We start from the raw sequence: 27,863 nt of genomic DNA, 5'->3' as shown, positions 1-27,863 counted from the left end.
ACCAACGAGTCATATCTTTATCTGTTTTTTTCTTTATTTTTACTGGTTAAAATTGAACACATCAAAAACAAACATTTGTACACAATCTTTTTCTTGAATATTACCTTGCTTTTTTTTTTTTTTTTAATGGATTTCACAGAGGAACATCACACATCTCTACGTCTACACGGATGTACAGTGTAAAGTATATATGTGCATATATACCTTGATAATTTGGTCACATTGTTTTGTTGCCATATTCCTTTTTTTTATAGTTAGTATTGTTATCCCAAAATAAAAACATCTCCTTACCCTGAAAGCAACATAAAGGATGAGGTATGGAAATCCTCACCACATATCTTATCACAATAACACTCAACAGACCACAGATCTTCTTTCTTTTGTCTTTTCTTATTTTATATAGAACTAGCATAATGTTCTAAAATAAAGCATAATCTTTTTTCCCAAACACTTTAATATACTGAATTATAGATTTACATATATTTATAGAGATAGATATACTTTATACTTTATTCTTTAAGAAAATGGAGCAATGCATGTTCATAAATAGTCAGGATGTTCATGGTCGCCTCAGTTGTAGATTCATTGAAATTAAGTGGAAAACACAACAGATAAATCCTTCAGTTGAAAGTTTCCTTCTGACAAGAAACTGCCACTTTTATGTTATTTGAGATGCCTGCTAATGATGATAAATGTTTGGTTTTGTTCAGGGGTTGAGGACAAAAATAAGACAGAAGTATTATCTTTACCGCCGCATTAACGATGCTGTAAGAGAACCGTGATCGTGTGAATGTTGGGTTCATGTTGTCTTGTTGGGTTTTGCTTGGCAGTCAGCACTAAGGCAACAATCGAGGAGAGAAACAGCTTCAGAGGGAAACAAGAAAACACACACCGTCTCACATCCACACATCAAGAAAAAAAAAAAAAAAAGACCTTTTAATACAGACACAGACACACTCTTGTTTTACAGTTGAGGGGAGGAGTTGCCAGATATACCGCTGTTGCTTGTTTGTCTGTGCTGATATCCTGTAATGCACCACCAAGGAGTTTTGTCAGCAGAAACTTTTATCTGTTTAGAATCAATACACTGTGAACCTGTGCCTGTGTCTGTCTGTGTGTGTGTGTGTGTGTGTGTGTGTGTGTGTGTGTGTGTGTGTGTGTGTGTGTGTGTGTGTGTGTGTGTGTGTGTGTGTGTGTGTGTGTGTGTGTGTGTGTGTGTGTGTGTGTGAACTAACACTGATCATTTTGCTGACTGGCAGCAGACCTCAGAAGATGAAGGCAATGTGGTCACAAGCATTGATCTGCTACAGGGTGACCACTTCTGCAAAACCAACTGACCTGCCAATTATTTCTCAGCCCCCCCGCCCCCCCCTCCCTCCCCCGACCCTCCCGAACACCTTCGATTATTTTGCATCCCACGGCCCGTTCCCACAGACGACCTCCACCTATTTATGTTATTCTACCGCAGACACCAAACCGAGATGTTGTCCTGTCCCCGGGTGTTAACTGGGCCTCTGGAATCTGGAGACACCGATGTTTATCCTTCATTACTATATGTCACACTGGTTAAAGAGCTCCTCCTTTAACTGGTGCTTGTTGTCAACAGGGTTAACTTTATCCATGTATAAAAATCCTGCAAGACAGTGTGTTATTTTGACCCAGTGTTAGTGCAGTAATATCTAAATGATGGTATTAACCCAAACTATCATATTCTCATACTTTATGAATGTACACCTTAATATGTATTACCAACATTTTTATAATATTTGGGTGTCAGATGTGCACTGTGTTGTAAATGTAACTATAAATTTGCAACAGTTAAGAGGTCAGGATTGTTGTGCCTATCACTGGGTCAAAATAAGTCACTGTTGTTGGGTAACCCTCCCCCCATCTCAGTAGTCTTGACGCTGGTACCCTCCGGTGCCGTCGAAGGCCCCGTCGCCGATGGCCTGGCCCCCTCCTCCTACCGGGCTCTCCACGTCGTCACCGCCGAAGGAGGTGTAGGGGGCTCCGGCTGCGTCCTGGCTGGGGTCCGTGTATTCCTGGGAGAAGAGGGCCGAGTCGGCCCCCAGCTTGTATCTCTGGAAACCCAGGAAGGACTGGCCCGCCTTGGGGACAGATGATTAAAGAAGGCAGAAAAGGCGGACAGATGACGAATGAATAGATAGAAGTTGAAGCAGATATGGAGTGATGTTAGAGCAGAGAGTTTGGGAGAAGATAGAGAGAAAAGGAAACATTGATTAATAGACTGGAAAGCATGTGAAGCTTATTAGATAGTTTGATAGTTCATTTAACGAGTCACAGCAGGTTACTTTTACATGCAGCAGTGCAAAAAGGCCATTTATACATTGTTCAGCTCCATAAAGACAAGCACCGCTCCAGTCTACAGCAGGAGAGTCACAGGGCAATTAAACAGAGTCTGTGTGCATTACTGAGCAGCTGAAGCCCACAGTATGAAACAGCACACATTTATCAATAAATTAGAGATGGTTCAAGACTCACAAGCCAGAGATACCATGAGACCAGAGCAGAGCAACCACCGACAATGACTGGGAAAAATACAAGGTAGAAGAGCTCTGAGAAGTTACATGAAGAGGATGTATTTGTTTTTGGCTGATCAGATGTTGAAGACAGATTGTGCTTCCACAAGTCTGACTCTTTCAGTCTGATACATCACAATGTCTCAGGCCCATTATACTGTATTTTCAGGTTGGTTGATTGTCTAACATGAAAAAAAATTCAATAGATTTTTAGAAAAAACTGTAGTTATTGGAGCACAAGCTGGACAAAGTAAAAACATTTTGCTGTCTGAACCCTGAATATTTCAGATTTTTTAAAGGCAGAAAATTTGAGTATAAAACTCATGTAACTTTTTTACAGTGTGACGTAGTAAGATCCACAGTTACAAGCCATTAAACCCACTGAATATGCAATAAACTGTCACTGATGGGAAAAGAGTTGCAGGGAAAAAGTTTCACATTTGAAACTTCAGAAATAAAAGGAAATGAGTTTCACATGCTTTCAACATGTATGTACCTAATTTTGTAACATCCGATAACATGGGGGAAATGTGTACATGTTTTCACACAGAAATCTACATGGGCTTCACACATAACATCATGGAAATGTTCCAAAACCATGTTTTCCATGGACAAAATACATGTTTCACATGTGAACATTTAAATGTGTATGTGATCATGTGAGTTTTTTGCACATGTAAAGTGCATTGTTTTTTTTGTTTTTTTATGTATTTGGAGGAGATTGATACCACTTTAATAGATATCCATTGGAGCCTGAATAACTTAACATATAACCTTTAAACAGGGAGAAACAGCTAGCTGGCACCATCTGAAGGTGAAAAAAAATCCAACAAAAGCACTTTATTAATGTTACATATATTATTTTGATTGTTTGATCCTGAAGTCCGGTCACTGCAGGATGTAAACACATTAACTGTCCTGTGCTTAACCCTCCACACAACTCTATGTGTTATTCTTAGACTGTGAATAAGTGTATTTCTAAAATTGTATGGAGCCAAGGGAGTGAAGGTGAAGCTTCGGAAAAAACATAAAATAAGCAAAACCATCACCATTTGAAGAAATGCACTCTGACAAATTAGTGAGATCTGAGTTTTTTTTTAAATTTTTTATTTAAATAAACTTGTGGTAAAACCTGTCGCCTTAATATTGTTGTGCACTGAAGAAAAAAAAAAGCACATGAAGGATATTCATGTTAAGGATTAGAAGAGGTGGTGATCAGTCCTGTAAACTGAGACAGCACTCATTTAACGGCTCCATGTTTAGTGTGTATCTGTCACACTGTACACCTGCTGGAGCTACCTCAGCGATAAACACTGACCTTTGAAACCAAAATGCTAAAAACAGAAAACTACAAGGCAGAAAACAGAAGTTCTCTATTAGCGGAATATTATATATATAAAAAAAAAAACCCTGTTCGCATGCTTTTCTTTTTTGACTTCTTTGTCTATCAGAAATAAACATTATTATGTAGTATTAGTCTTTGGACTGGAGCAATTAAAACTTCCAGTGAGATAGAAACCGGACAGCAGGCTTTTCAGGAGATGTTTATGGTCAGAAATTTGTGAATTTGGCAATTTAATTGCTGAGTCATTTGTACTGATCAATATTTCAGTCATGTTATGCATACGTTATAATCATAAGGTGTGTGCATCAGGAAATACGTACAGTAACTATACTAGGCAATCACATGAAACAACATCTTACTGGCTGCTGCTGTAATGATACAACTGTTCTTACTGCTGGATCACAAATACACTCACTTCCAGCAGTGTTGGATGTTAGTAGGAGCCCTTAAACACACACACAGCCACAGTAAAGTAACAGGGGTGTGTGTAGAGGGTTAAGGATGCAAATGGAGAGCAGAGTCAGACAAAAGGTTGAGGAGGCTGAGGGGGGAACAGCTTGATGTATTCCTCTTCAAATGACACATTCTTAAACTTCTCCATAGAGAAGAGAGTCTGGGCGCCCTGTCGGAACAACATCCACACACTCATGAGTTCACATGGACACAAATACAAATGTTCATCCATACACCAACCAAAAAGAAGATGGAAAAGGCGAGCACACAAGCTCATTGGCTTTAAAGGAGGAAGGGAAAAGGTGTTCAATCCCTTCTGAGGCCACAACAAGGTCCCAAACTTCAAATAAAAGCTCCCACCAAATGCTGGTGTTGTGCCCTGTTGTGTTACACAGTGGACCAATGAGGTGTGCGGATCCTTACCCAGGTGAAGATGGAGAAGAAGGAGAAGGTGATGGCTGCCCGGGCGGCGTCCCCTCCCTCCCTCAGGGGGTTGTCTTCTTGCTTGGTCACCTGCCACTGGTTGGCCAAGAAACAGAAACCCACAAACCACATGAAGGACCAGAAGGCTGAAAGAGAGAGAAAAGAAAACACAGTTTAAATGGGACAAGATATGATACATCCTGGGATGCTGTATCAAGTCTGGGATCTGGGATGGGAGCTTGAGCCAGGAAGCGGTTAGCTTGCTATAAAGACTGGAAGCAGGAGGAAACAGTGAGCCTGGCTCATGCCAAAGTCACATAAAAATCTGCCAAACAGCATCTCCAAAGCTCACAATAAACATGTTAGCTCGTGTTCATTTAATAAGGTGCTGGTAGATGAAGACTTTTTTTTAAAGCTTTGATAGAGGCAGGCGAGTTGTTTCCTTTGGCTTCCACTCTTTTTGTTTGGCTGTGCTATCTCTCTGCTGGCTTTTGCTGCATTTTAAACAGACAGGACAATACAATTACAAGTGACTTTTGGCAAAGAGAACAAAACAGCATGATCCCAAAATGTCAAACTAGTCCTTTGAAACAAATGTATGAGTGCCAACAAATACCAGTTTGAAGGACAATTGTAAAGTTTTTTTGTGTGTATTTTTCCCAAAATAGAATACTTGACAGTGACACAGGTAGAGCAGGGCAAGACAAATAATCTGCTGTAGTTGGAGGTCTATAAATTGTATATCATCAGCATAACAATAAAAATAAGTGGAGATGATCAACTGAGAAAAAAGCAAGGGACCTAGGACTGACCCCCGCGAAGCCCCAAATGAAAAATGAGCAGTCAAACAGCAAGAATTACCCGCAACATCAGATATTTTTCTTTCCTGCTAGCCTGTAGTGGTAACCACACGAGGAGAGAGGTATTAATAGAGCTGGAAATACGGTGGAGAGAGAAAATATATCAAGTTTAATCAGCAACATCCAGGTCCGCTCAGGATACCAGTTGTCCTCTTGTTTTACTAACCCACCAACCATCTCTTTGTACAATGTAGATATGGTGAGAGAGAGACAGACAGAAAGTGTGAGTGAATGATAAAAACAGGGAAGGTGAATCTTGTCTCTGACAGGAAGTACCCAATTACCCGACTCAACACTGGACGGTTTTGCCCTCATGTCTGAGTTCACTGCGGCAGCAGTGCAGCAGAGAAGCAAAGGAAGCCGCTGTCAGACACACCAAAGCACAAAGTCGCAGAGGCTTGTTAGTGCTGGAGGAGTCCTCGTCTCCTTATTGTCCCTCTCACTCCTCCTCTCCTTTTGTTGTGATCATAACGTCACTAGAAGTCTGTGAAATGTCAGTGAGGAAAATCTGCACAGAGGAAAGGGGAGTAAAATTGCCTTTATCCTCATCCTAACCAAAAAATACCCACAAGAGCACCCTGACCCCCTACAACAAAACATAGCGGTGCAGTAGCATACAACTGGAGAAAGAGTAGAATTGTAAGTATGTGGAAGAGAAACTTGATTAAAAAAAACCTCAAATGGTGGCGTTTATCAAACTCGGTGGTTGGGAAATAAAACCTTTGATTATCAGATCAGAAATATCTGATTTCAGAACGTCTGCTTTCAAACTGCTTTGTTATTATTTTTTTTTACAAAACTCACAGAACTTTTCAGTGTTAAATTACTTTAGACAACTCGTATCTCTTTCATGTGTACATCATAGTGCCACGTTACAATTGCGTTTGAGGAGAGTGTATGAAAGCGTGTGTTTTGCTTCTTTCTATTCACCTTTCCAATCTTCTGATTGACACTGCAGGCAGTGATGGCCGCCAGTTTGTTTGATCAGGTCGTGTTACCGCCTCTCATCGACACCCCAATTGTTTTGGCAACAGAAAAGCATTGTAATCGAAGCCTCAAATGGCTTTTTATCACATTAAATATGTTTTACTATCTACGTGTCATTTAAAGCCAGGGGGAAATCTGCGGGACTAAGAAAGAAAGAACCACAAACTGCAGTTCCTATAAATGCCCACTGGAGGCGACCTACAAAAGCGAGTCCATCCCTACAGACCCCCCCAGCTTTACAGCAACATTAAACGTGTTTACCGCCTGATACAAAAAGTGGTTTTGATCTCCATAGCTAATTTCCCCATTCATGACAACAGTATGGGTGAATTTTGTTTTAATTCAGCCATTTTATATGGGTGGTAGTTTCATATCGTTATATGGGTAGTTTATATGGGTACATTCATAAGCTACTGGGAAGTAGGAAAGTTCCGACCTGTGTGCGAGTGGGAGAAATCACCTGAACGCCTGTCGAACTGGGAATTTCCCTCTTGGATAGTCGGAGGTTTTTGAGAGCTCAGAGAAGTAGGTCTGACTTCGCTCAACATGCCAACGTTTGTGGTGAAAGAAAAATATATGACTAATTGCTCAGCACAAAAATAAGTCACTTCATGATTTAATTAGGTCATACTAGTTAGAACAGGGTGTTGTGCCAATAAACAATACTAATGAGTATATTAACAGACAACGACAAGTGGTAACAGTCCTCCCACACAGCTGTCACATGTAGAAATGTAGTGTACAAATCATAATGTCTCCATTTCATCCCTGTGATGGTCTACATGTGTGATGACGAGGTTGTTTGTCACGTTTTTTTCCTGGGGGATGCCGTGTTACCTCTTTGTTGTTGTCGTGACAACGCTCTCAACTGGGAAGTCGGAGGTTACCAAATCGGAAGTTTCCCACTTCTCACCTGGACGCACCATAATGCTGTTTTGAGTGACAGGAGGATGCTGTCACAGTTAGCAAACAGCCTGCATGTTTCCATCATAAATACAGACTGGTTTCAGCAACCAGGAGGCTTCATTCTGCCCCTCTAAGCTCCTCCCATGCACCACCTCTTGGCCCAATTTTGGTTTAGCTCGTAAGACTGAGTCAGACACTGTCACGGAAGCTACGTCCATTTTTGTTAAATACAGTACATTCAGCACAATGTCTGCTACAGTATATGACAGACCAAACCTTGTGCTTGTTCTGACACCTGAGTCAGAACACGACATTCAAAACATTACCTGAAAGACCGTAAAGTCACTGACTCAAGCCAAAGAGGTTAAAATGTTTGTTTCAATTTTATTCAGCTGCTTTTTTTTACCCCCCCAATCTTTACCCTATGTTATGTTACCTGTAAACATTATATATCTTGTGGATGTTTGAGTAAATTACTGGATAACAGTGAGTCTTGCAGTCCAAATCTCACACAAATAAACAAGTTGTAAAAATAAAGTCTCACAGCGTGTGAAATATAATAGGCCTTGAACTAATCTGTGTCTGTAAACTATAGCAGTAATATCTTAGGATGTGACAGCAAGCTGCAGAACCGCATCTGTAGGACGTGGGCCTTCTGAAAGAGTTGGAAATGATTATTGCGCTGTTTCTTTGAAATTAAACGGAGATATTCTAACTGATCTGAATTGATGAATATGTGAATGTCACCCATAGCTGTCTGAACAAATGAATGTTAAAAATAAACAAGAACTACTCACAATGTTGTTTTTCTGTTGTTAAGAAATAAGGCACATGAAGCATGAAGAGATTCCGGGTTTACCTGACACCCCGATGTCAGCCAGCACAGCTTTCTTACGGTCTTTGACGCTGCTGATCTGGGGGAAGTAGACGTCCAGAGCCAGGAAGGCGATGCAGCAGAGGAAGGCCATGGAGCCCATGAAGACGCCGTAATTGCAGGCGTTCTGGTTGCGGTTGAAGATGCAGTACTCCTCCACCTCCTTGGGGCGGTTGATGTAGCCCTCATTGGCAATGCAGCCAAAGATCACGATGGAGAAGAGCTGGAGGGAAGAACACAAGAGAAGAAGGGATGATAATGGGATAGCAGAGAGGAGAGTCGAGAAGACATTAAACAGGATAGCGTTTGAAAGGCAGCGCCAGAGATCCGTCTTCAGTCTGTTTGACTGTTCAGGACGAGACACAGACAAAACTTCAATAACAACAATGTATGTAAACATGTTTAGCCATTTATGTGTTCTGACGATATGTTTGCTTTCAGGACGTCATGAAAAAAGATATTTTGGAAAAGGTTGATGCCAAAATTCAGAAAATGTGACGGCACTCATTTGTTATGCCATCACACTGAAGATACAGACAACTGAAAAGCAGTAAAACGGTGTCACGGATCATTCTGAACGACACCGCAAACCTATCTAAGCACTGCAAACAGGCTTCCCAGTTACGAGTCTCAGTTGTTACAACACATCATCTGAATGTTGACATCCTGAAATGTTTGTGTTGTTGTTTGTGAATTTTGACAGCATCTGTTGCAGCAATGCTCCACACTCAAGATTCAACGAGATAACATGATCTTGTTTGGGTGAACGTGGCAGCAGTGTGAGCTGTCTCAAAACCTTCTACTGTCATTACTGTTCAGTCTGTCAAAGAGTAACGTTGTGTGTGTTTTAGCACACTGTGTGTAAAGCAATTCTTTTTTTTTTTTTTTTTTTAACAAAACTTGCATTACAATAATTCAATTGTGAAATGGCTACTTTGCATCTTTAAGAACTGTAATAACTTCAAATAGTAAAACTGCTGGTTAATCCAACAACCTGATAACAAGTAACAGCTCTGTCCATCACTGACTAATGTGCATTGCTATTTAAATGACTCTCTCAGTAGTTTTGTTTATCACAGTTCCCCAGACTAACAGTATCTCACTAATAGTACTTAAAGCCAGTGAATAAATACCAAGATAAAAAACTCAGAAAGTAAGCAGAACATTCTGACATCAGATTAGTTGGAACCAGTAAATGTTTTCATAAAAAAAATAAAAAAAAACCCTGAAACAATCAACATTTTGACTCACTGAGTAGTTGACAACTATCAACGGAGTTGAAAATATGTGCAAAATTGCTAAAAAAAAAATTAACTGAAAATACTTCAGCTAATGGAGTAGTTCGTGGATACATTGTATTATTTCAGAACTAAATAGTTATTATGTCATTCAGGAATTGATACTTTTAATAGCTTTATTACAGTTTTATTAGTTTAACTGCAGCGAGGTTTCTTGGAGTGAATAAGGAGTAAATTTAGTCTTTCTTTACATAGATGATGTTTGCATGGCCTGTTTCATATGTGCATGCTAATAATGCTTGTGCTTCCATGCTGAGTGCTCCTCAATGGTTTTTTTCCTTCATAATCTGATCTCCCTGCTCACATCTGTATGTGTGGACCTGCTTGGTTTTCTCTGTTGTTTTGTGAGAATTTCATCAGGGCCATTGACATCCCAAAACAAAAGCACCTGCTGCAATCATATGGTATGTTTAGCCTGACCAGGTAATTTGTGAATAAGAAATCACTTCAGCGTGATGCTCTCAGCCCATAATGTCACGGCAACCCTGCAGGGGAGCTTTCATGAATAATCCATCATGCCTCAATGCACCTCCAGGTTTTCTCTTAAAATATGAAGTTTGATTGAAGAAAAATGTGTCTTTTTCTGCTATTTTGCTGTTCAGTACGACAAATACTGAACACGCAATGAGAACACTTCATACTCTGTGTGATAGTTAGTCCGTTTTGTGTACAATGTGACTATCAGGAAAAATCTGGAAAAAGTATAATTTTGTCAATGGACTTCAATCAGAATCTATGGAAGTAAAACTGCTGTAGATATCAATATATTTTTGGGAAAAGTTTGATATCTTCTTATTTTATTTTATCTTATTTTATTTTATTTTATCAAGCAAGTGATATGAATTGATCATGATTTTCAAATTTAAAAATCAATCAGCAAATGCAACTATCTTCCTTCCTTATTTCCCCTTTTTTTTACTTGCAACTGGTCATAATGCGTTAAAGCACTAAAAGCTGTCTGCTATTCACCATTAAACAACATAAAGAGAGAAGGAACATGTTAAGGCTCCACAGGTTTGCAGGTAAAATGTGTGGCTCTGTGAGGTCAGATGTCACAGTGTGAACAGAAGAAACACACAAAGACTATTCCAGCCGTCAAAAAGTTCTGTGTGGAACTTCCTCAAAACATAAATGAAGATGAGGTGCATGCAGTACGAACTCTGCAGCTGAAGCTATCAGATCATCAGTCTACCATAGTTATGTACAATCATTAGAGTAAAGCACCGAGCAACTGTCCATCCGGTCATCGATAATCAAAGGTCAGACCAAAGCGAAGGTTTTAGAACTCGGATTGGCATTTGTTGACCATATTGATGGGGGTGTGGGGGGTGGGAGGGGTTAAAAGTCAAATAATAGTCGATTACTCAGCGATTATTGAATAGGATTTTTTTTCCCAAAAATGTTGAACTATTTTATTCAAATGCGGCATCTGATTAACGTGAATGACGTAGCAGGAGACATTAATCACATCCACTCTCACCAGGATTTGATCATTTACACTAAAACTTATACAATTAGAAACAAATTAAAGATGCTGTAAACATATCAATAATTTGCACCTGACAAAGCCTGACAAAATATGTGTATGTGACATTAATGTATTAACATGTGCCAGTAAAACATTTTATTCCACACGGAGCCTGGAATGACAATTCATTATTTCAAAGGCACATTAAAGTATTATTTCTGACAATACTGTAATGCAGATGTTCTGTGAGGCTGTGTGCTGGATAGGTTTTGTCCTTCCAGCGGTGGGCCGGCTGAGGTGGAGGGAGGGACAGTGACGGTGGCGAAATGGAGCCAATGAAGGGACAAGGTTACTCTGATAGCATCTGATCCCTCCCTCCTCTTCCATCCTCTCGCCTCGGTCTTGTATTTTCTTCTCCGCTTCTGTCTGCCTTTGTCTCAAAGAGCTACAAAATGGAGTCAGTAACAAGGGGAGGCTACGAAGATACCATCTAACTCTCCTCTCCTCTCCTCTGCAGCATCACGGAAACACCCTTATCAAACCCATGAATCCAAAACCCCCTCAGTGTCGGTATTCCACCCTGCAGTGCTGTATAGCAAGTCTACTTTGTACTTCACTTGATACCAGCCGATCAGACAACTCCATTCAGCAGACAGGCCCTCAGACCAAACCTCGCGGGAGCTTTTTCTATGAAGCTAAAAACCGAGACCGAGCATGTTTATGTTTGCCGGCAGTCTGCGTGTGGACTTTGCAGCGGTGAGTGATGGATTCAGAGTGCGTCTGTGTGTATGTGATGGAGAGAAAGACAGCTCCAAGTGAACCCCGGGTTGGTGGATAGTTTACCCAGCTGTTGCGTCTGTGTTTGTGTGGTAAATGACAGCGATACAAAAGGGAGAAAACACAATAGACTACTTCCATCGACAGCCCTGACCATGAAGGCCAGCAACCGGGCCGCGAGGAGACAGGGATGTCAGTCACGATGGGGATTACAGCACAGTTTTTCTCTTCAATCCTGTCCGTCTTTATCTTCGAAAACCTCCCAGTTTCCCTCCACTGTCTTTTCCACGCTTGGAAAACAACAATTTTAGTGCTGACGTTGTGTGCTCAACATCTGAAGTGCCAGCAGAAGCAGAGTATAAGTCTATTCAATTTTCTTGACACAGACTTCATCATTTCAAGACTGACATGTTTGAGATCACAATCTCTTTTTTGAAAGAGAAAAAGTTCAAAATGAAGTTACCTTAAGTTGATTTTCTATCTGCGGCTGCGTTGTTTGGAATAGTTTCAGTGAATATATTGAGTTTAATTTTAGAATAATTGTTTTCTGCAAACAAGCCCTGAAATGATGAATTACATATTTTTGAAAAATCTAATCAAATTAAGATCTAGTTACTGTTTTTATTTTACATTTGCATGGTTTTCTTGAAGGCATAAAGTTTTCGGTCGAGATAAATTCCATACTTATGTCATGTGATGGTGAGTGCGGCCGTGTTTCTAAAGGAGGCAGTGACCTGTAGTTGAAAGCTCTAGAAAACGAATAAGACGCTATATAAACAGCACGGCATTTCAGGATAGGAATGCCTGAGTCGATTGGATTTGTACCGAAATAGCTATTGGATGGATTCCTGTGAAATTTGATACGGCCCAGTTCCACACCATGAATTGGATTGGCGTTAATAATCTTTTAGTTCCGAGCGACTATCAAATAGTACTTTTGCTTGAAATGCTCATTCCTAGTCTCGGATAATGTTGCTGAATTAGAAGGACTTTGGTCCAGGCCTTCAAGTCACACACTCAAAGATTTCAGTTGTGTCCTCTTTTGCGACACCTAAGGGGATGAGGTGTAATGGCAGTTGTGTTTTTGGACTTAACTTCCCACAGATTGGATCAGTATTGCCTGTGATCAGTCGGTTGGTCGCAGCATGTTTCTGTGTGTGTATAGCTCTGCCTTCCCCCTCTGGTGGAATAACTTGTGACTCGCCAGACAACCAGCTTGTTCAGTTCAAGTCACAGCAAAAGTAAGAGCCTTCATCAGGCTACATCACCAAAAAAAAGTAGATCTTATTCAGTGCTCCGGTTTATAACTAAATACTAAAAATAATGACGTCCCACCAAACTCAGCTATACTTTGTGTTCAATGCTAATTACAAAATGCGAGAAAGCCAACATGAGTCACCTTCTGTCAGGTCCTTCAGTATCATAATGCAAAATAGGGATGTCGCAATATCAGAAAGTTGGTAGTTGTAACCAATTCCACTACAATCCACAATTATGGACATTAATTCTGATACCAAAAATAATAAATAAACTGATGCACACACAGCATGCTTACAAATGTTATATTTTGAAGGACTGAACAGTCATTACAGTGGCCTGTTAACATTATGATGTCTATCAAGCTAGGCATGCCCACAAACATACCTCTCTTTGAGGCCTAATAATTAATTATGCATTTATTATGTTTATTTGTTCATCAGGAGTGAATTTAGCTCAAGACAAAAATAGACAAAAAACTTGACCTTGTGAAGTTGAGGCTTTTTAATTTATGAAGCCAGATTATATATTTGCCCCTTGTGGTCATCAGTGGTATTGCACTTTACAACTTTACAGCATTAAAACATTTGCTTTACTTTTCAGAGCTGGAGGCTACATTTATTTTGATCTGCGGGTAAAACTTACTGGCGAAGTGATTGCATGGCCACTTGTATTAATCAGCAGAAATAAAAGGGATTTGGTGTATTATGGTTTACACACAATAAGCCATTTTGAGCTATCGTGCTGTAAAATCCCATCATTTAAACCGACTTTAATGACAAACCGATTGGATAGCTTGTAAGCGGGAAACACAAGCTGGCATTTGGAGTCTGTGGTGTAATGGCAAACTGTAACAGTTCGTTAGCAAGCATGCGCAACATTTCGGTTCCCCTCCACCCACTTTCTGCCTCTCTGCTCTCCGGCCCATGTATCTCACGCACTCTGCTCTCCGACTGAATGGTGTGTGGAGGAGGATAGTAACACCTCAATCCCCTCCTTCATATACCTGCAGTATTTTCATTAAGGATGGAGAAGACGATGATGAGACGGAGGAAGAGATGGAGGGATTGCGGAGGGAAGTGTTGGGGGCAGAACGGGTATGGAGGCGGTGCTATTTTTAGACCGACTGCATCATTGTTCCCTCCCTCCCCCAACGTCTTCTCCCATCTCCCCTCGTTACAGGCCCTGCCTCTGCCCACGAGCGTTCTTGAGAAAAATGAGCACACACACACACACACACACACACACACACACACACACACACACACACACACACACACACACACACACACACACACACACACACACACACACACACACACACACACACACACACACACACATACACTCAGCCATATACGGCTCAAACGCTCGCTCAGCTTGTGCACTGCTTCACATGGCAGGCTTACTTTAGGATTCAGGTCAGAAAACAAAAAGTCACACACACACACACACACACACACACACACACACACACACACACACACACACACACACACACACACACACACACACACACACACACACACACACATACATACATACATACATACATACATACATACATACACACACAAAGCCAATCACATGATATCAAAACACCCTGTCTGCTCGGAATAGTCACGAAATAAACTTATGCTAAAGATGCATAAAGTACAATGAGCAGAAAAGTGGTCTGTGTATATTTTTCATTTGTTTACTTGTTCACGTTCCTCTTTAGAGAATATATAACATCTTATATTTGTTCATCTAACATTGACACACTAGATTTGTGGCTCTCGGTTTAAAGCTATAGAAAATGTGGTGACTTATCATAGACGTAATATATTTTGTTCCAATGGTAGAAAATGTAGATACCCTTTTTAATAAAAGCCAGTGATGATGTATTAACCAAATTGAAACGACTTCAAACAAATACTCAAGTCTGTCAGAGTGATGAACATTTCTACATGGCTTTCTCATCCCACTTACTCACATGCAAGTAAATACACTAAAGAGCATTTCAAGTTTTTTTTTTTTATCATGTGTACATTTCTGATGCCTCTTGCTATCTGTAATAATGGACACAGCTTGTCGTTTATTAGCGTATTTATAGAGCGCGGAGCTTCATTCTTGCCACATCTCAGCCTTCCTTCAGTGAATGGAACTGATTCTGGCGTTATCACGTGACTTAAGTGTAGCCCGAAGTCATTAGCAGGAATGAGTGGATGACCAGAGAAAGATCCGGTCATCAAAAGACAGGATCATCTTTGAATAGGCAGCCATATACGATCTTCTCCCAACAAAACGCAACCTGTTTTCACATGATCACATTTCTGTGATTACGTCACATGATGGAAACCTCTGAAAAAAGCCAGTTGTCCTGAAACAAACTGCAAGGTCCCCAGTTCAGTTCTAGCCAGGCATCTTTTCTGCATGTTACCCCTCATCTGTATGCATATTTCATTGATTATGATGGCAGTTTGCGTCATATTGTGAACTAGCGGTGTTCGCAGTGTTTGCTTTACAAATACAGTGACTGTGGCGGATGTACAGTTCATCCGTGTCTCTCACTGTTTTTTGATTTGGATGCAGAAGCAAGTTTGTCAGTTTCTGTAACAGGGACAGCGGGACCTGCAGGGCCACTAGTTTTTAGTGATGTGACACACTTTGTTTTTTTTTTATGGTCCCCAGAGAAACTCCTCTGGGAAATAAACTCACCACCCGGGACTCTCTTACTCTATCTGCCTCTATTTTCCAAACTCTCCCCTTCTCCCTGCTCGCTCCAGTGACACAGGCGCCAAACACACAAACACTCTCACTTGAAATAAGGATTGGTTTTGGCATGACCTAGTTTGCCGAGACTGAAAACACACGTCGTCTTCAGGGTCACAATTATATTTGCTATCACATGGCAGTGGGCAGATTGAATTACTGAGCCTTTTCTCCGGCTGCCAGCAGAAATCCAGATGAGTTTGTGATGGCTGGAGCGAGAGCCTGTCCTTCACATGGGCAGCAACTGTGTATCGCAAGGTGGAGTGCATCATTTTCTACATTGTGTACCACTGTGATACAAACATGAGCTTAAGCATACATTGTAAACACATAAAAACCACACAGAAACATGCACGACAAATGAAATGTGGTGAACTCGCTGCACCTAAACATTCTTCACTTGCTCAGCAGCCATGGAAAGTGGAGCATGTGACATGGTTTCATAGATGACTCTGCTTTAAACCATCCCCCACTCTTTCTTTTCTGTCAGTGTACGACTTTTTGAAGTGAGTGTGTGTGTGGAGGTTCCCCAGCCCCACAGATCTGTAGACACATCACAAGGCTTCTGGAGGTGATGAAAGCAGCCACTGTGAAGAAAACCACGTGGGGCCTCTGATCTTGTGACCATCGGAGGGTCACTCACAAATTGCACATTAAGGATGCTGATTGCCAGAAGTGTGTGCATAATATGTGTGTGCACATGTTAGAGAAACTGTGTTTCTCTGGCATGTGCTGGAGCCATGCGTGCGTAAAGGCCTCTGGCATCTCCCTTTTATGATGTTGGTCACTGTGCTTTTGCCTTTCTTTTTTTTTTTAACTCCTTTCTTTTCTGTCTTTATATTGAAATCATAAATTCTGTCATTTGAGTGATTGCTACATGCAACTCACACACACACACACACACACACACCCAAACAAACACCTGTCTCAGCTGCAACCGAGACCGAAATCATATCTGTTCAGTCTGGCTGGTTGTGAATGATTTAAAGCTGCTGTTGTGGCGGCTGAAAGGCCTTTTGGATGCATTGTAACGGCCAAACAATTGAGCCGGGCCTCATGTCAGCCTGGTATTCACACTGTACCTCGTGCACAATCCTGTATTGGAACAAGCCACACACACACACACACACACACACACACACACACACACACACACACACACACACACACACACACACACACACACACACACACACACACACACACACACACACACACACACACACACACACACAGAAGTGGTCTCGCAATGTCCGGGTCTTTGTGGCTGCAGCCTTCGTCATCGTGCGCTCACATTCAAACAGCAGATTACATTCTATAAAATACTGAAAAAGTAAATTCGTGATCCTCTTTGTTGGCTTGTTCACTGACTCATCTAAAAACAAATTTAAGTTTATGAAAGAAATTGTGAGTCCAAACTATAATTACATTCCCAAATAATCCGTCTTTATGAGGGATTGAGTCCTTTAAGACTTCTTAAAACAAGAAAAGAAAGCCCATGGGGTGAACCAATGTCATTACTTTTAAATGAACCAGCCTTTGTTTGTGGAATTTAGTCATACGCATGGAAAACTTAAGAAAAATATGTTTCAACATTCTGGCTAAGCAGCCAAAATTATTTGTGTTGTAATTTTTTCATGGACTGTTGACAGACAGGCACACACCCATCATATACATGGAAGAAGTAATTAAAGTACTGCAGTTGGGAAGTGCCAATACAGAGAGAGAATTTGGGGAATCCCATGTATCTGATAGATATAAAAGATATAGCAGCACTGTGAAGTAGGACAGCAGTGTGTGGTGGCCAATATGCACAAATATAAATACTTTTTTTTTTATAGAACATAATGCAGAAAAAGATGCTTGAGGTAAATTAGAAATTGTTCTTTTTTTTAATGAGCTACCTGTACTGATTACATCTCCAATGAAGTTTAGTGTAGCATATTTTTGTCACCAAGTGTTTGATAACCACATTGGACATTTGATCATTGCAATAAAAATGTTTATATCAACTGTATATGTGGTATATAGAGAACATTGACTGACATATTGCAATTGGTATTTTTTTATTCCCTAAAAAAACAATTCAGCATCAGCCCTAAAAGTCCAGTATGTGTTGGGACTGGATTGAGGCTGGAACGAAAAACAAGTTGTGAAAAAGATTTAAAGTGGGAATATGCTCAAAATGTGCTCGTGAAAGAAGCAAGACATGACAATCATTGAAACAGGGTGAACTTTTGCAGCTCAGCACATCTGACCCATCACCGTATAACACGGTCACCCTGGTTGGATGTTTAGCTTTGGAGAGTTACAGAACTTGTAAGATGGAGCCTAATTCCAAGGTTGAAAAGGTGAGGCGAGAGGGCTTTCACTTGCATCCTGATCATGAAGGATCAGCCTGAGAACCTCCACGCCTTTTATAACCTCATATCTTTTGTAACGGCAAGCAACCGGTAAAACAATATGGACGGCCATGTAAAAAAGGAGAAACAAAAACAGAATTTTCCAAACACTTTTTCACTGGTGGCTGTGTTCCACTCTGATCCTTCATGTTACTCTTTCCAGTCTGCATACTGTATTGACATTCGCTAAATGTCAAAATGTCCACTATTTCAAATGGACAGTGAAAGAAAACACAGACCTCGCCCAGCATTACGATACAACCAAACGGACACAGAACAGACGTGTTGAATACTCGTCCACAGATTCCCTGTTATTTGGTTCGTTCTGCTGTCAGAAGTAAACAAAAACAAACTGACAGAAAACCGAAGCCGTGAATGGTCAGTAAAAGTAACTTGTGAAAGAGGATGACGGTGAGAAGTGATGCTCACTGGAAGTCAGCATTGAGTTCGCAGCTGCTTAATAGAGGATCACTGCCGGAGGGTATCACTGTGGATGTGTGTGTGGATGTGTGTGTGTGTGTGTGTGTGTGTGTGTGTGTGTGTGTGTGTGTGTGTGTGTGTGTGTGTGTGTGTGTGTGTGTGTGTGTGTGTGTGTGTGTGTGTGTGTGTGTGTGTGTGTGTGTGTGTGTGTGTGTGTGTGTGTGGGCTTATTGTCTGCAGCAGAGCGTTGGCCTAGGCTGGGGATACCTGATTGCCGCTGTCACCATGGCAGCAGCTGCTCATGTAATGAGAGCAAGAGAGTGAGAGAGACGGGAGACCTTGTCAAAGTACAATTGAAGGAGAGCCACTGCAGCACCAAGGACACACAATGAGACAGGCAGACCGCATCACAAGTCCAGGACACAGCGCCACTCATATCTACACATCTACTCTCTATTCTGCTGAGTAACTCCTTCACACACACTCTGCTCTTCTCAATATGCCTCTCTTTTTTTTTTTTTTTTTTTTTTTGCTTCATCATCATCTCCTCTCCATTTGAATTGGGGGTGGGAGTGAGTGAGAACATGATCAGGTGAGTCCAAAGACTGTATCAGTGCAAGGAAACAGACGGTTCCTAAATCTTGTCAAGTCTCGCATAACAGAATCAGTGAGAATAGAACTGCAGTCTGGACTGGTGCTCATTCAGTTACAAGTTGTTGTTTTTTAAATGGCAAGGGGTTCGTGAAACAACACCATGTGGTTAGCATTAGGTACAAACACTGCTTCGGTTCGGGTTCGGAAAAGATTTCTTTAAAATAATTCACGTCTCTCAGACTCAAATTCAGGTCTCCCGGGTGAAAGTCCTGGGCTGGATTTGTCCAACCAGCCTCAGCCTACCTCACGACTCAGACTTAAGCACTGACTTCTGCTGAGTCGGACCAGAGCCAATCACTTAAAGCTTTGCGAATGCTCGTAAAAGGACCACACCAGAAGCTTTCCATATTTTAGCCCATTTATTACAAATGCAAATTTTACAACTGCAAATTATGCATTTGCTATGCTGCATGAAAAGCTGTTAGCAGGCTGTTGATTGAGTTGTGTAGTCTGTCACACTCATGAAGAATATACATTTGAATCAGTGTAGGCTTGATGATACATTTTGAAGACCATTGTAGTAGTCTTTCTTCTACATGTTCCTCCTCTTTTAACTCCTTCATTTCATCTCTCTTTCATCATTGTGAATTGTCTCCTGGTCGTACTGTCTGAATGCAAAACTGATTCACCCATTGATTACAACTGCACTACATAGTAGCCGGTCACTGCCTACTGATCCTTTTGAGCTACCTTGCCGTTATTCTGGGTCTACCTTACCTAGCCTGGTATTACCAGACCTAAATTTATTGTATGAATATATGGGAGCAGCTATGCTTCGTTGACGGGTGTTTTGAGTCATCGCATCCAAATCGGCGTAAATCTCAAAAGAATTCAACACATTTTTTGGAGCAGCCAAAAATACATCTACTGTTTGCAGTGCGCCAAAACTCAACCACCGGCATCATTGTTGAAACACCTTCACTGTTATTGCACCCCCAGTGGTCGCTGGATGATTCGCCCTTCAGAGTGGCTGAGAAAGCCTTAATGTAACCAGGGCTTCCAGGCTATAATCACAATGAAGACTGGAACTGTGAGCAATAGTTGGGTGGAGCCAGGTTAGAAGTTCACCCACTCGGAGCTCAGCACCACCAGGAAACTTCTACAAAGCCTTGGGACGGATTTCTTTAACGTCACCAAGTTTGAGTTTATATTAGTCAAAGTCAAATTATCATTATAAAGCAAGGCAGAGTAGATGTTTCAAAGCCATCTGGACTTAAATTGTTTTCTACACAACAACAATATGCAAATGACTGAAATGAATGCAGCCTTGGTGTGCATTATACTATTAAAGCAAGGTTCAACAGCCTGCATATAGATTATCTATATTGTACAGAAATAGAACTCATGCCTGATGGAAGGAAAATCAAAACTGAAAGTGGTCAGTAAAGGAAGTAAATCCGACATTAGTATGAAAGGCCATTCAGATCCATCTTAGATTTAGATTTCTGGCAATTAAGGACAAACACAACAGGCATGATCACAATTTGTTTTAATGTGCACACTTCAGAGAATTGACTGGGTGAGGTTTCCCACAAAAGCCAATAAACACTATCCTTAGTGCAGTATGTAGACCAATCAGTGGAGTTTAGGGTGTTACTGAGGCTGACTAGCCAAATTCCTAAATGTGTAAACAACCCTAATTGACAAAGTCTAGCCCTGCTTTCGGGTCATTTGTAAATATTTAATGCAAAAATCGGAAGACTTTACGCCCACACATGATGACTGCAAGCAGATAAAGGCATTTGTACAATGCAAACATGCAACCTACATCTCAAAATAGCTTTCAAACGGTGTTCTGACATGTAGGCACTAACAAACTGTGGGTGTTTGTGTGCGAGTGTTCCGGTTCAGCACGGAGCTGACAGAATGTGCCACGCTGCCGTGTTTGTGTGTTTGTGTTGCTAATATCAAATAGTTACTCAACAATTATAAAATCTCTTGGCCTCTGAAATCCCAGTCACCATCGCAGCTAAATTTAAAGCATTAACCCACGTTGCTTATGTAAGGGCGTTTTAATTCAATGGAAATATCAGAACAGTCGGGTTTTCTTCAGCAGCTTTCCAATTTTACTTCTCTTGGATGTTTAACCTCGGCTGTGCAGACTGGTATAAGTAGAGCAGATAAAGATAATGATATTATATCAATATCGTGATATGAGACGTATATGATATGATATGTACTGTCTATCATATATCATTGTAACTTGATATTGAATAAGTTCTATCTTTTCCTGTTTTTTAAGGCTGCATTACAGGAAACTGATATCATTTTCAGATTTTACCAGACTGTTCTAACTGTTCTATTATTTCCTTTATCCACTGAGTCATTATTTGTACATTACTGATGATTATCTATCCAAAAATCTCATCGTGTAAAGCCTTAGTTTTTAAAATTGGAAGACTGTCCATCAGTTCTTCTGCTACGGTGGAACGTTTCTCTGCGCTCACACAAAATCTGAGTTTAAGGTGTGTGCCTGCGAGCAGGATTTGTGACATCACAACTAATTAACTAATTTTAATTAGGGAGCCAGTTTTGATATAAAAAGCAACTCACTGAGGAATAATGTGGAAACTTAAGTCTGCGTTGCATGTATACTAAGAAAGGTCTGCCAGTCAAGTGGAAGACATCTGGTACTTCGGTCTGTAATGACTGCAACGTTTCAGTTGACAATACAAATAATTGCAATTAACGATTTAAGTGTCTTTTTCTGTTCATTTTATGCTGCTATTTTTTGCAGAAGCCTAATCATAGTTTAATGCACACACATTTTAGAAAGAAGAAGAGACATTTTATTGGCTGTAGTTTTTGGCTTTGCCACTTCATCCATTATTTTATTGTCAATAGATGTTCATCAAAATGCAGCTGGTTAAAGACTAGTTAAGCACCTTGAGACAAACAGTTGGTGGTGCTAAATCTCCACTCGTGCCATTAAACCAAAGCAGAGAAAGCAGGCATAGCGAGATGAGGTCATGACAAGAGTGTCAATCAAAGCTCAAACGGTGAAAAAAAAAAAAAAAAAGTTACGGAGCTTTGATGTTTCTGTTTCATTAAACTGTTTTCATACAGATGAAGGGAAACAATGGTAACGTTTTATACAGAAGGGATCCTGATCAGGCGATTATGTAATAATTGTGACAAGCCTTGTATTCAGTAGCTGAACAAAATATTTGCGTAGGGTTGTTCAATGAGGAGGGTGTTGTTGTTATTTTAAGAATTTCTCTGCAGGTGATTTTACTGGAAAAAAAAAAAAAGTATCAACCATAACTCATTAATCAAAGCGCTGGGTTTTTGGTTAAAACATATCTGGAGGGGAGTGTTTGTGTATTTGTAAATAACAATGTGTTAAAAGTCATCTTTGAAATGTGTCTTTTTGTCTGATTTGGATGCAACAGTCTCATGGAAATAAAAGGAATTCAGGGGGAGCTTTATCACTGACTGTGGTGGCTGTAGCAGAAACATTATTCAAAGTGTGTTATTTCAGAGTACACACACACACACACACACACACACACACACACACACACACACACACACACACACACACACACACACACACACACACACACACACACACACACACACACACACACACAGCAAATATCTCTCTTTTTGTTGCGTTAGTACAGAGTTAAATGGTGGACTTTGATCTGCATTTACCCCGCGGGCAGACAGAAACGATGCTTTGGGTATGTCGACTTCTGAAAATTAAAAAAAAAAATCTTCTTCAGCAGAGTCAAGCACAAAGCAGAACTAAACAGCCTGTTTAGGTGCATAATGATTTGATGGATGTTTTAAGTTGCCCTGGTGATGAGCCAAATCCTTGAGCAGCAGCAGCATTTAAGGAACTATGCTCAAAGCAAAGAAAGCAATGATACAAACTTCAAAAGTAATACTCTTTTAAACAGATCAAAGCAGAACCACGGGCAAAAAGATGTCATCGTTGCTTTCCAAGTCGGGTCGATGCAGTTTAGTTTACCTCAGTAAATACATTCAGCTCTTCTTATTTCTTCATCTAGAAATTGATCACACACAACACGCTCTCGCTCCATCTGTCAGTGGTCACTGTTTCTGTTTTCTCCATCATTCGTGCATCATCACAAACATGCAGGACTGCCTCTCTGATGGTGAGTCACACACACACACACACACACACACACACACACACACACACACACACACACACACACACACACACACACACACACACACACACACACACACACACACACACACACACACACACACACACACACACACACACACACACACACACACACACACACACACACACACACACACACACACACACACACACACACACACACACACACAGGACATACACTCAGCCATATACGGCTCAAACGCTCGCTCAGCTTGTGCACTGCTTCACATGGCAGGCTTACTTTAGGATTCAGGTCAGAAAACAAAAACACACACACACACACACACACACACACACACACACACACACACACACACACACACACACACACACACACACACACACACACACACACACACACACACACACACACACACACACACACACACACACACACACACACAGTCATTATCACCTCCACATTCAGCCATCATAAGTCAGAAGAAGTGGGAGATAGAGACAAAAGGGAGGGCAGAGAGAAGCCTCAACCACCATTCATAAACTGCTCTCTCTCTTTCCAAGTATTCATTCCTGTTGGTCTGCCTCTCTCTAACACGCACACACACACACACACACACACACACACACACACACACACACACACACACACACACACACACACACACACACACACACACACACACACACACACACACACACACACACACACACACACACACACACCCGTTGGACGTCCCCCATCAACAAATGTCTAAAGTACTGAATGTTTCCTTCCCCACAGACTGCAGCAGACTGAGTATTAACACCATCACAAAAAACATCACAACTCCGGCTCGGGCTGTTACTATGGAGACATGTTGCTCTGGTGACGCCTTAGGGCGGGGCATATGATGAGGGGCCAAACCACAAGTATTATCTTTTTTTGTGTAGGCTATATTAGTTGTTTTTTTTTATAAAATTTTAATGTGATGATAATGATCAAACGTTGAATCAAACCTCTGATGCTGAAAAATACAAGGCTGCTGGATGGGAAGGTTATAGGAATGAAACACAGCAATATCATCACCATGGAAGCAATTTGTCAACCAAAAATTACACTTAAATAAATACGCTTAATTTTAGCCATTTATCAAGAAAATAAATCCTGACATTTGTTGTCTCAGCGTCTTCTTTTTGAGATGTCGACTAATGGTTGCAGTTGCATTAATAAAGAAGTATCATCAGGTCACTATATAGCCTATATATATTGTATATACAATTATCAAATCATTTGGAGCCCTTTTGCTGCCTAATTATTCAGTCAATAATAAAATTAAAAAAAGACAGATTAATGGATAATGACAGGAACAATTACTTAAAGATTTTGTTTTTTAATTTATTTGGAAAAATCAAACTTAATATTCATAGAATACCAGTGTTTCCACAGTATTATATTGTGACATTATTGTGTATTAGTAAGAATCTGGTGATACGATAAATATATAAAAGAAAAGGGGTGATTTTTTGGGGATATTTCCTGATATATTGTGATACTGTAAGTAGGGTAATATATTACAGTTATTGTTTACCTAATTTTAGGAAAACAATTTCCTGTGTCAGCATATGTTGTTACAGTTGAAGTTGAAGAGTATTATAAGCAGGGGCAGTGCTGTAAGTACCAGAGTGCACCTGGGCACGCTAAGTTGTGGATCGTCTCTAAGCTTGTGTATCCACTGTTCCTGTGGTGGCAAGTTTACATACAATCATCAAAAATATCTATTTACATTGCTTTATTTTAACAAAGTCAACAATGTAATGACACAATTTTCAACGGTTGTTCTGGGTTATTCCAAAAAAAAAGTGTTCTTGTTTGATTTCAGTCACAAGAAGTTCCTGCAGATGTTTCACAATAAAAGCCTTGTTAAGAAATGAAGGTTTTCTGTCTTCTAAAATGCTAGAAATTTGAAACACATACAGGAAGTGTTGAGTCTTTAAATCATAAACTTCCTTACACCCCTACGACGTTAAATAACTGTCTTTCTTAATTCTAAATAAAACAAATATTCCTGTTGTACAGTATACTGTTCAGTATTTATCATATGTATAATCAGTTCATTAACCAGAGCTGTGACTGCCACATATATTACGCTGGCCTCAAAATAAAGTCCAATAAAACACAAAGTCCTTCATCTCACTGGATTAACTAAGATATGTCTGTGTATTTATCTACAGGGGAAAAAAAAAAAAACAGACCTCATGACTGCAAACATTACATCCGATAATTTCATGGTTCACTGACTGACCACATGACTTGGCTTCACATGTTACTTGGAGCTCGGGGTTATAACACGCTGACATATGGTTTAGAGCTGCAGGATGTAATTCATGTATTATGTGAGTATTAGATTTACTATTAATCACACTTGTAGCTTTCATCACAAGGGACAGAAGTAGGACGATGGTGTGCAGACACTTGGTAGTAAACTTCAATAAGTTCCACCTGTCTCATCTCCCTTTTGCACATTCTTGAAAATGCTCTTGCTGTTATTTACGGCCATGCAGACACAACCCTATAAATAAGACATAACAGCAGCTTTGTGAATTTCATGCTGTAAAGTGGGGAGACCGTCACCGTTAAAGTATTGAATGCTTTACCGGAGTGAGTTTGTGGGAAAAAAACCAACAACTTTGTTGTGTACATTTAGCAAAAAAACAACAACAAGCAAGTGTGAAGTGTCTTGAAGCATTCCAACTGTTGATCATTACTTCTGGCTAAACAGTCTGCTGGTCTTAAAATCGGATTAACTGATTTTTGGAAGATAAAAGTTAGCAAATTTGTCTCATGGCATGTCATCACTGAGTCCTAATCTGTAGCCATAAATTCAAATTCACAGGAACTGACGGGCCTGTGGAGCCGACTATATTCTTACAGTATTTCGCAAAGAAACTGACCATAAATGTTAAGATGTACAACTAAAACATAGAGAGGGGGACAGGGGAGAGGGTGGCAGAGATGTTGATTCATGTTCCCTCATGAAAACAAATCTTATGGTGTGTCTGTCTTTCATTCTGAAGGTGATATGAGAGTCAAAAGTGCCTAAAGCTGCCCATCCACTACATTCATCTAGAATTCATTGGGACCATAATCCTATAAAATGCCACCAGGCCCCTTTGAGGACTTGTGTGTTGCCATCTGTTTACTATGCTTCTTAAAAGTGTTCCCCTACTGTTGCTGCTCCTTTTGATTAGACGTCCTCCTCCCTGGGGGAGAGTGGGCAGTTAATATGAAATCTGTTATGAAATCATTGTGCCTGTGTGTTTTCACTACGCATATTAGAAAGCATTATTTGGTCACACATGTATTATCTGTGGAGGGTAAATGTGACAGTGATCAGGACTCTTGCACATTAGCAGCCCAGCCAGTACTATACATATAGCCTATAATAATAACTATAGATTTTAATAAACCAATAATAGGTTATACTATTATTAAATATATATTCAAAATGAAAATGAATACCATGTTATGATATCTTCCAGCAATCTCTATCACATGATTTCTCACAGATGAAGCCTTCAAGGGCCCCTCTTCAATGCTAATGTAACCCCATATTTGTCATTATGCAAACACGTGAAATGTACTATAGGAATAGTAATGAGTAGGAGCCAATGCAGCCACTCTGTAGCTATAATAAAAATAAAAAAAACCTTATTTTTCTTCTTTTTTTTTCTGTCTCCTTTCGGAGCTTTGACTCACCCACGACACTATGCGGAGAACGGTCTGAGGCTGCTGGAGGAAGGTGACGGGGTCGAAGGCTCCTCCGGCTTTCCCGGCTCCGTATGCCTGCATCCCCTCCATGGTCCTCCTCCTGTCTGCACAGCCTCCTCTCTGGTCCTCCTCTCTGGTCCTCCTCTCTGGTCCTCCTCTCTGCTGGCTCTGAGGCGCAGGGTGTGTGTGTGTGTGTGTGTGTGTGTGTGTGTGTGTGTGTGTGTGTGTGTGTGTGTGTGTGTGTGTGTGTGTGTGTGTGTTTGGAGCACCGGGCAAACCGACACGGAAAACCCTCGAATCTGCTGCTCCTGCCGCGCTACTACGGCCGCTTCTGCACGGATGGATGCGCGTCTGTCCCGGGCTCCTTGGTGCACAGCCTTCCCCTGTTCTCTCTTGTTGTTGTTGTTGTTGTTGTTTTGTTTTAATTTAACCTCTAAATCTCCTGCTGTCTCTTTGCTATCTGGGAGGCTGTTTACGCCAGTGTTTTTGATGATGCTTCCTCCCTCTCTGTGAGCGCAGAAGCCGGTGGCGACCACGTGAACGCGCCTCCGTTGTCACGCCTCGGACCGGGAGC

General features: G+C 40.7%; 1 protein-coding gene across 3 annotated transcripts; it reads right to left on the bottom strand.

Annotated features, from left to right (window-relative positions):
• Positions 1 to 14: 14 nt before the first annotated feature.
• On the bottom strand, positions 15 to 27,863 carry LOC138615740 (synaptogyrin-1-like). 3 transcript variants are annotated; one of them, XM_069689535.1, is made up of 4 exons: positions 27,278 to 27,859; positions 8,410 to 8,611; positions 4,762 to 4,907; positions 15 to 2,108 (listed from the first exon to the last, which is right to left on the bottom strand). In XM_069689535.1, exons 1-4 carry the CDS (start codon positions 27,377 to 27,379, stop codon positions 1,893 to 1,895), a joined length of 666 nt encoding a protein of 221 aa, XP_069545636.1. In that variant the 5' UTR covers positions 27,380 to 27,859; the 3' UTR covers positions 15 to 1,892. The 3 variants fall into 3 exon arrangements, with proteins under 3 accessions (XP_069545636.1, XP_069545635.1, XP_069545637.1); XM_069689534.1 differs by having other exon boundaries at positions 8,374 to 8,611; positions 27,278 to 27,858; XM_069689536.1 differs by lacking the exon at positions 15 to 2,108 and adding an exon at positions 3,038 to 4,507 and having other exon boundaries at positions 8,374 to 8,611; positions 27,278 to 27,863.

Source organism: Brachyistius frenatus, unplaced genomic scaffold, assembly GCF_029030835.1.
Source record: "Brachyistius frenatus isolate BFR_SWC_R1_liver_20210118 unplaced genomic scaffold, ASM2903083v1 Contig_7, whole genome shotgun sequence".
Lineage (NCBI taxonomy): Eukaryota > Metazoa > Chordata > Actinopteri > Embiotocidae > Brachyistius > Brachyistius frenatus.
The sequence above is the reverse complement of the archived record's forward strand: the minus strand, read 5'-3'. Positions and strand labels throughout refer to the sequence as shown.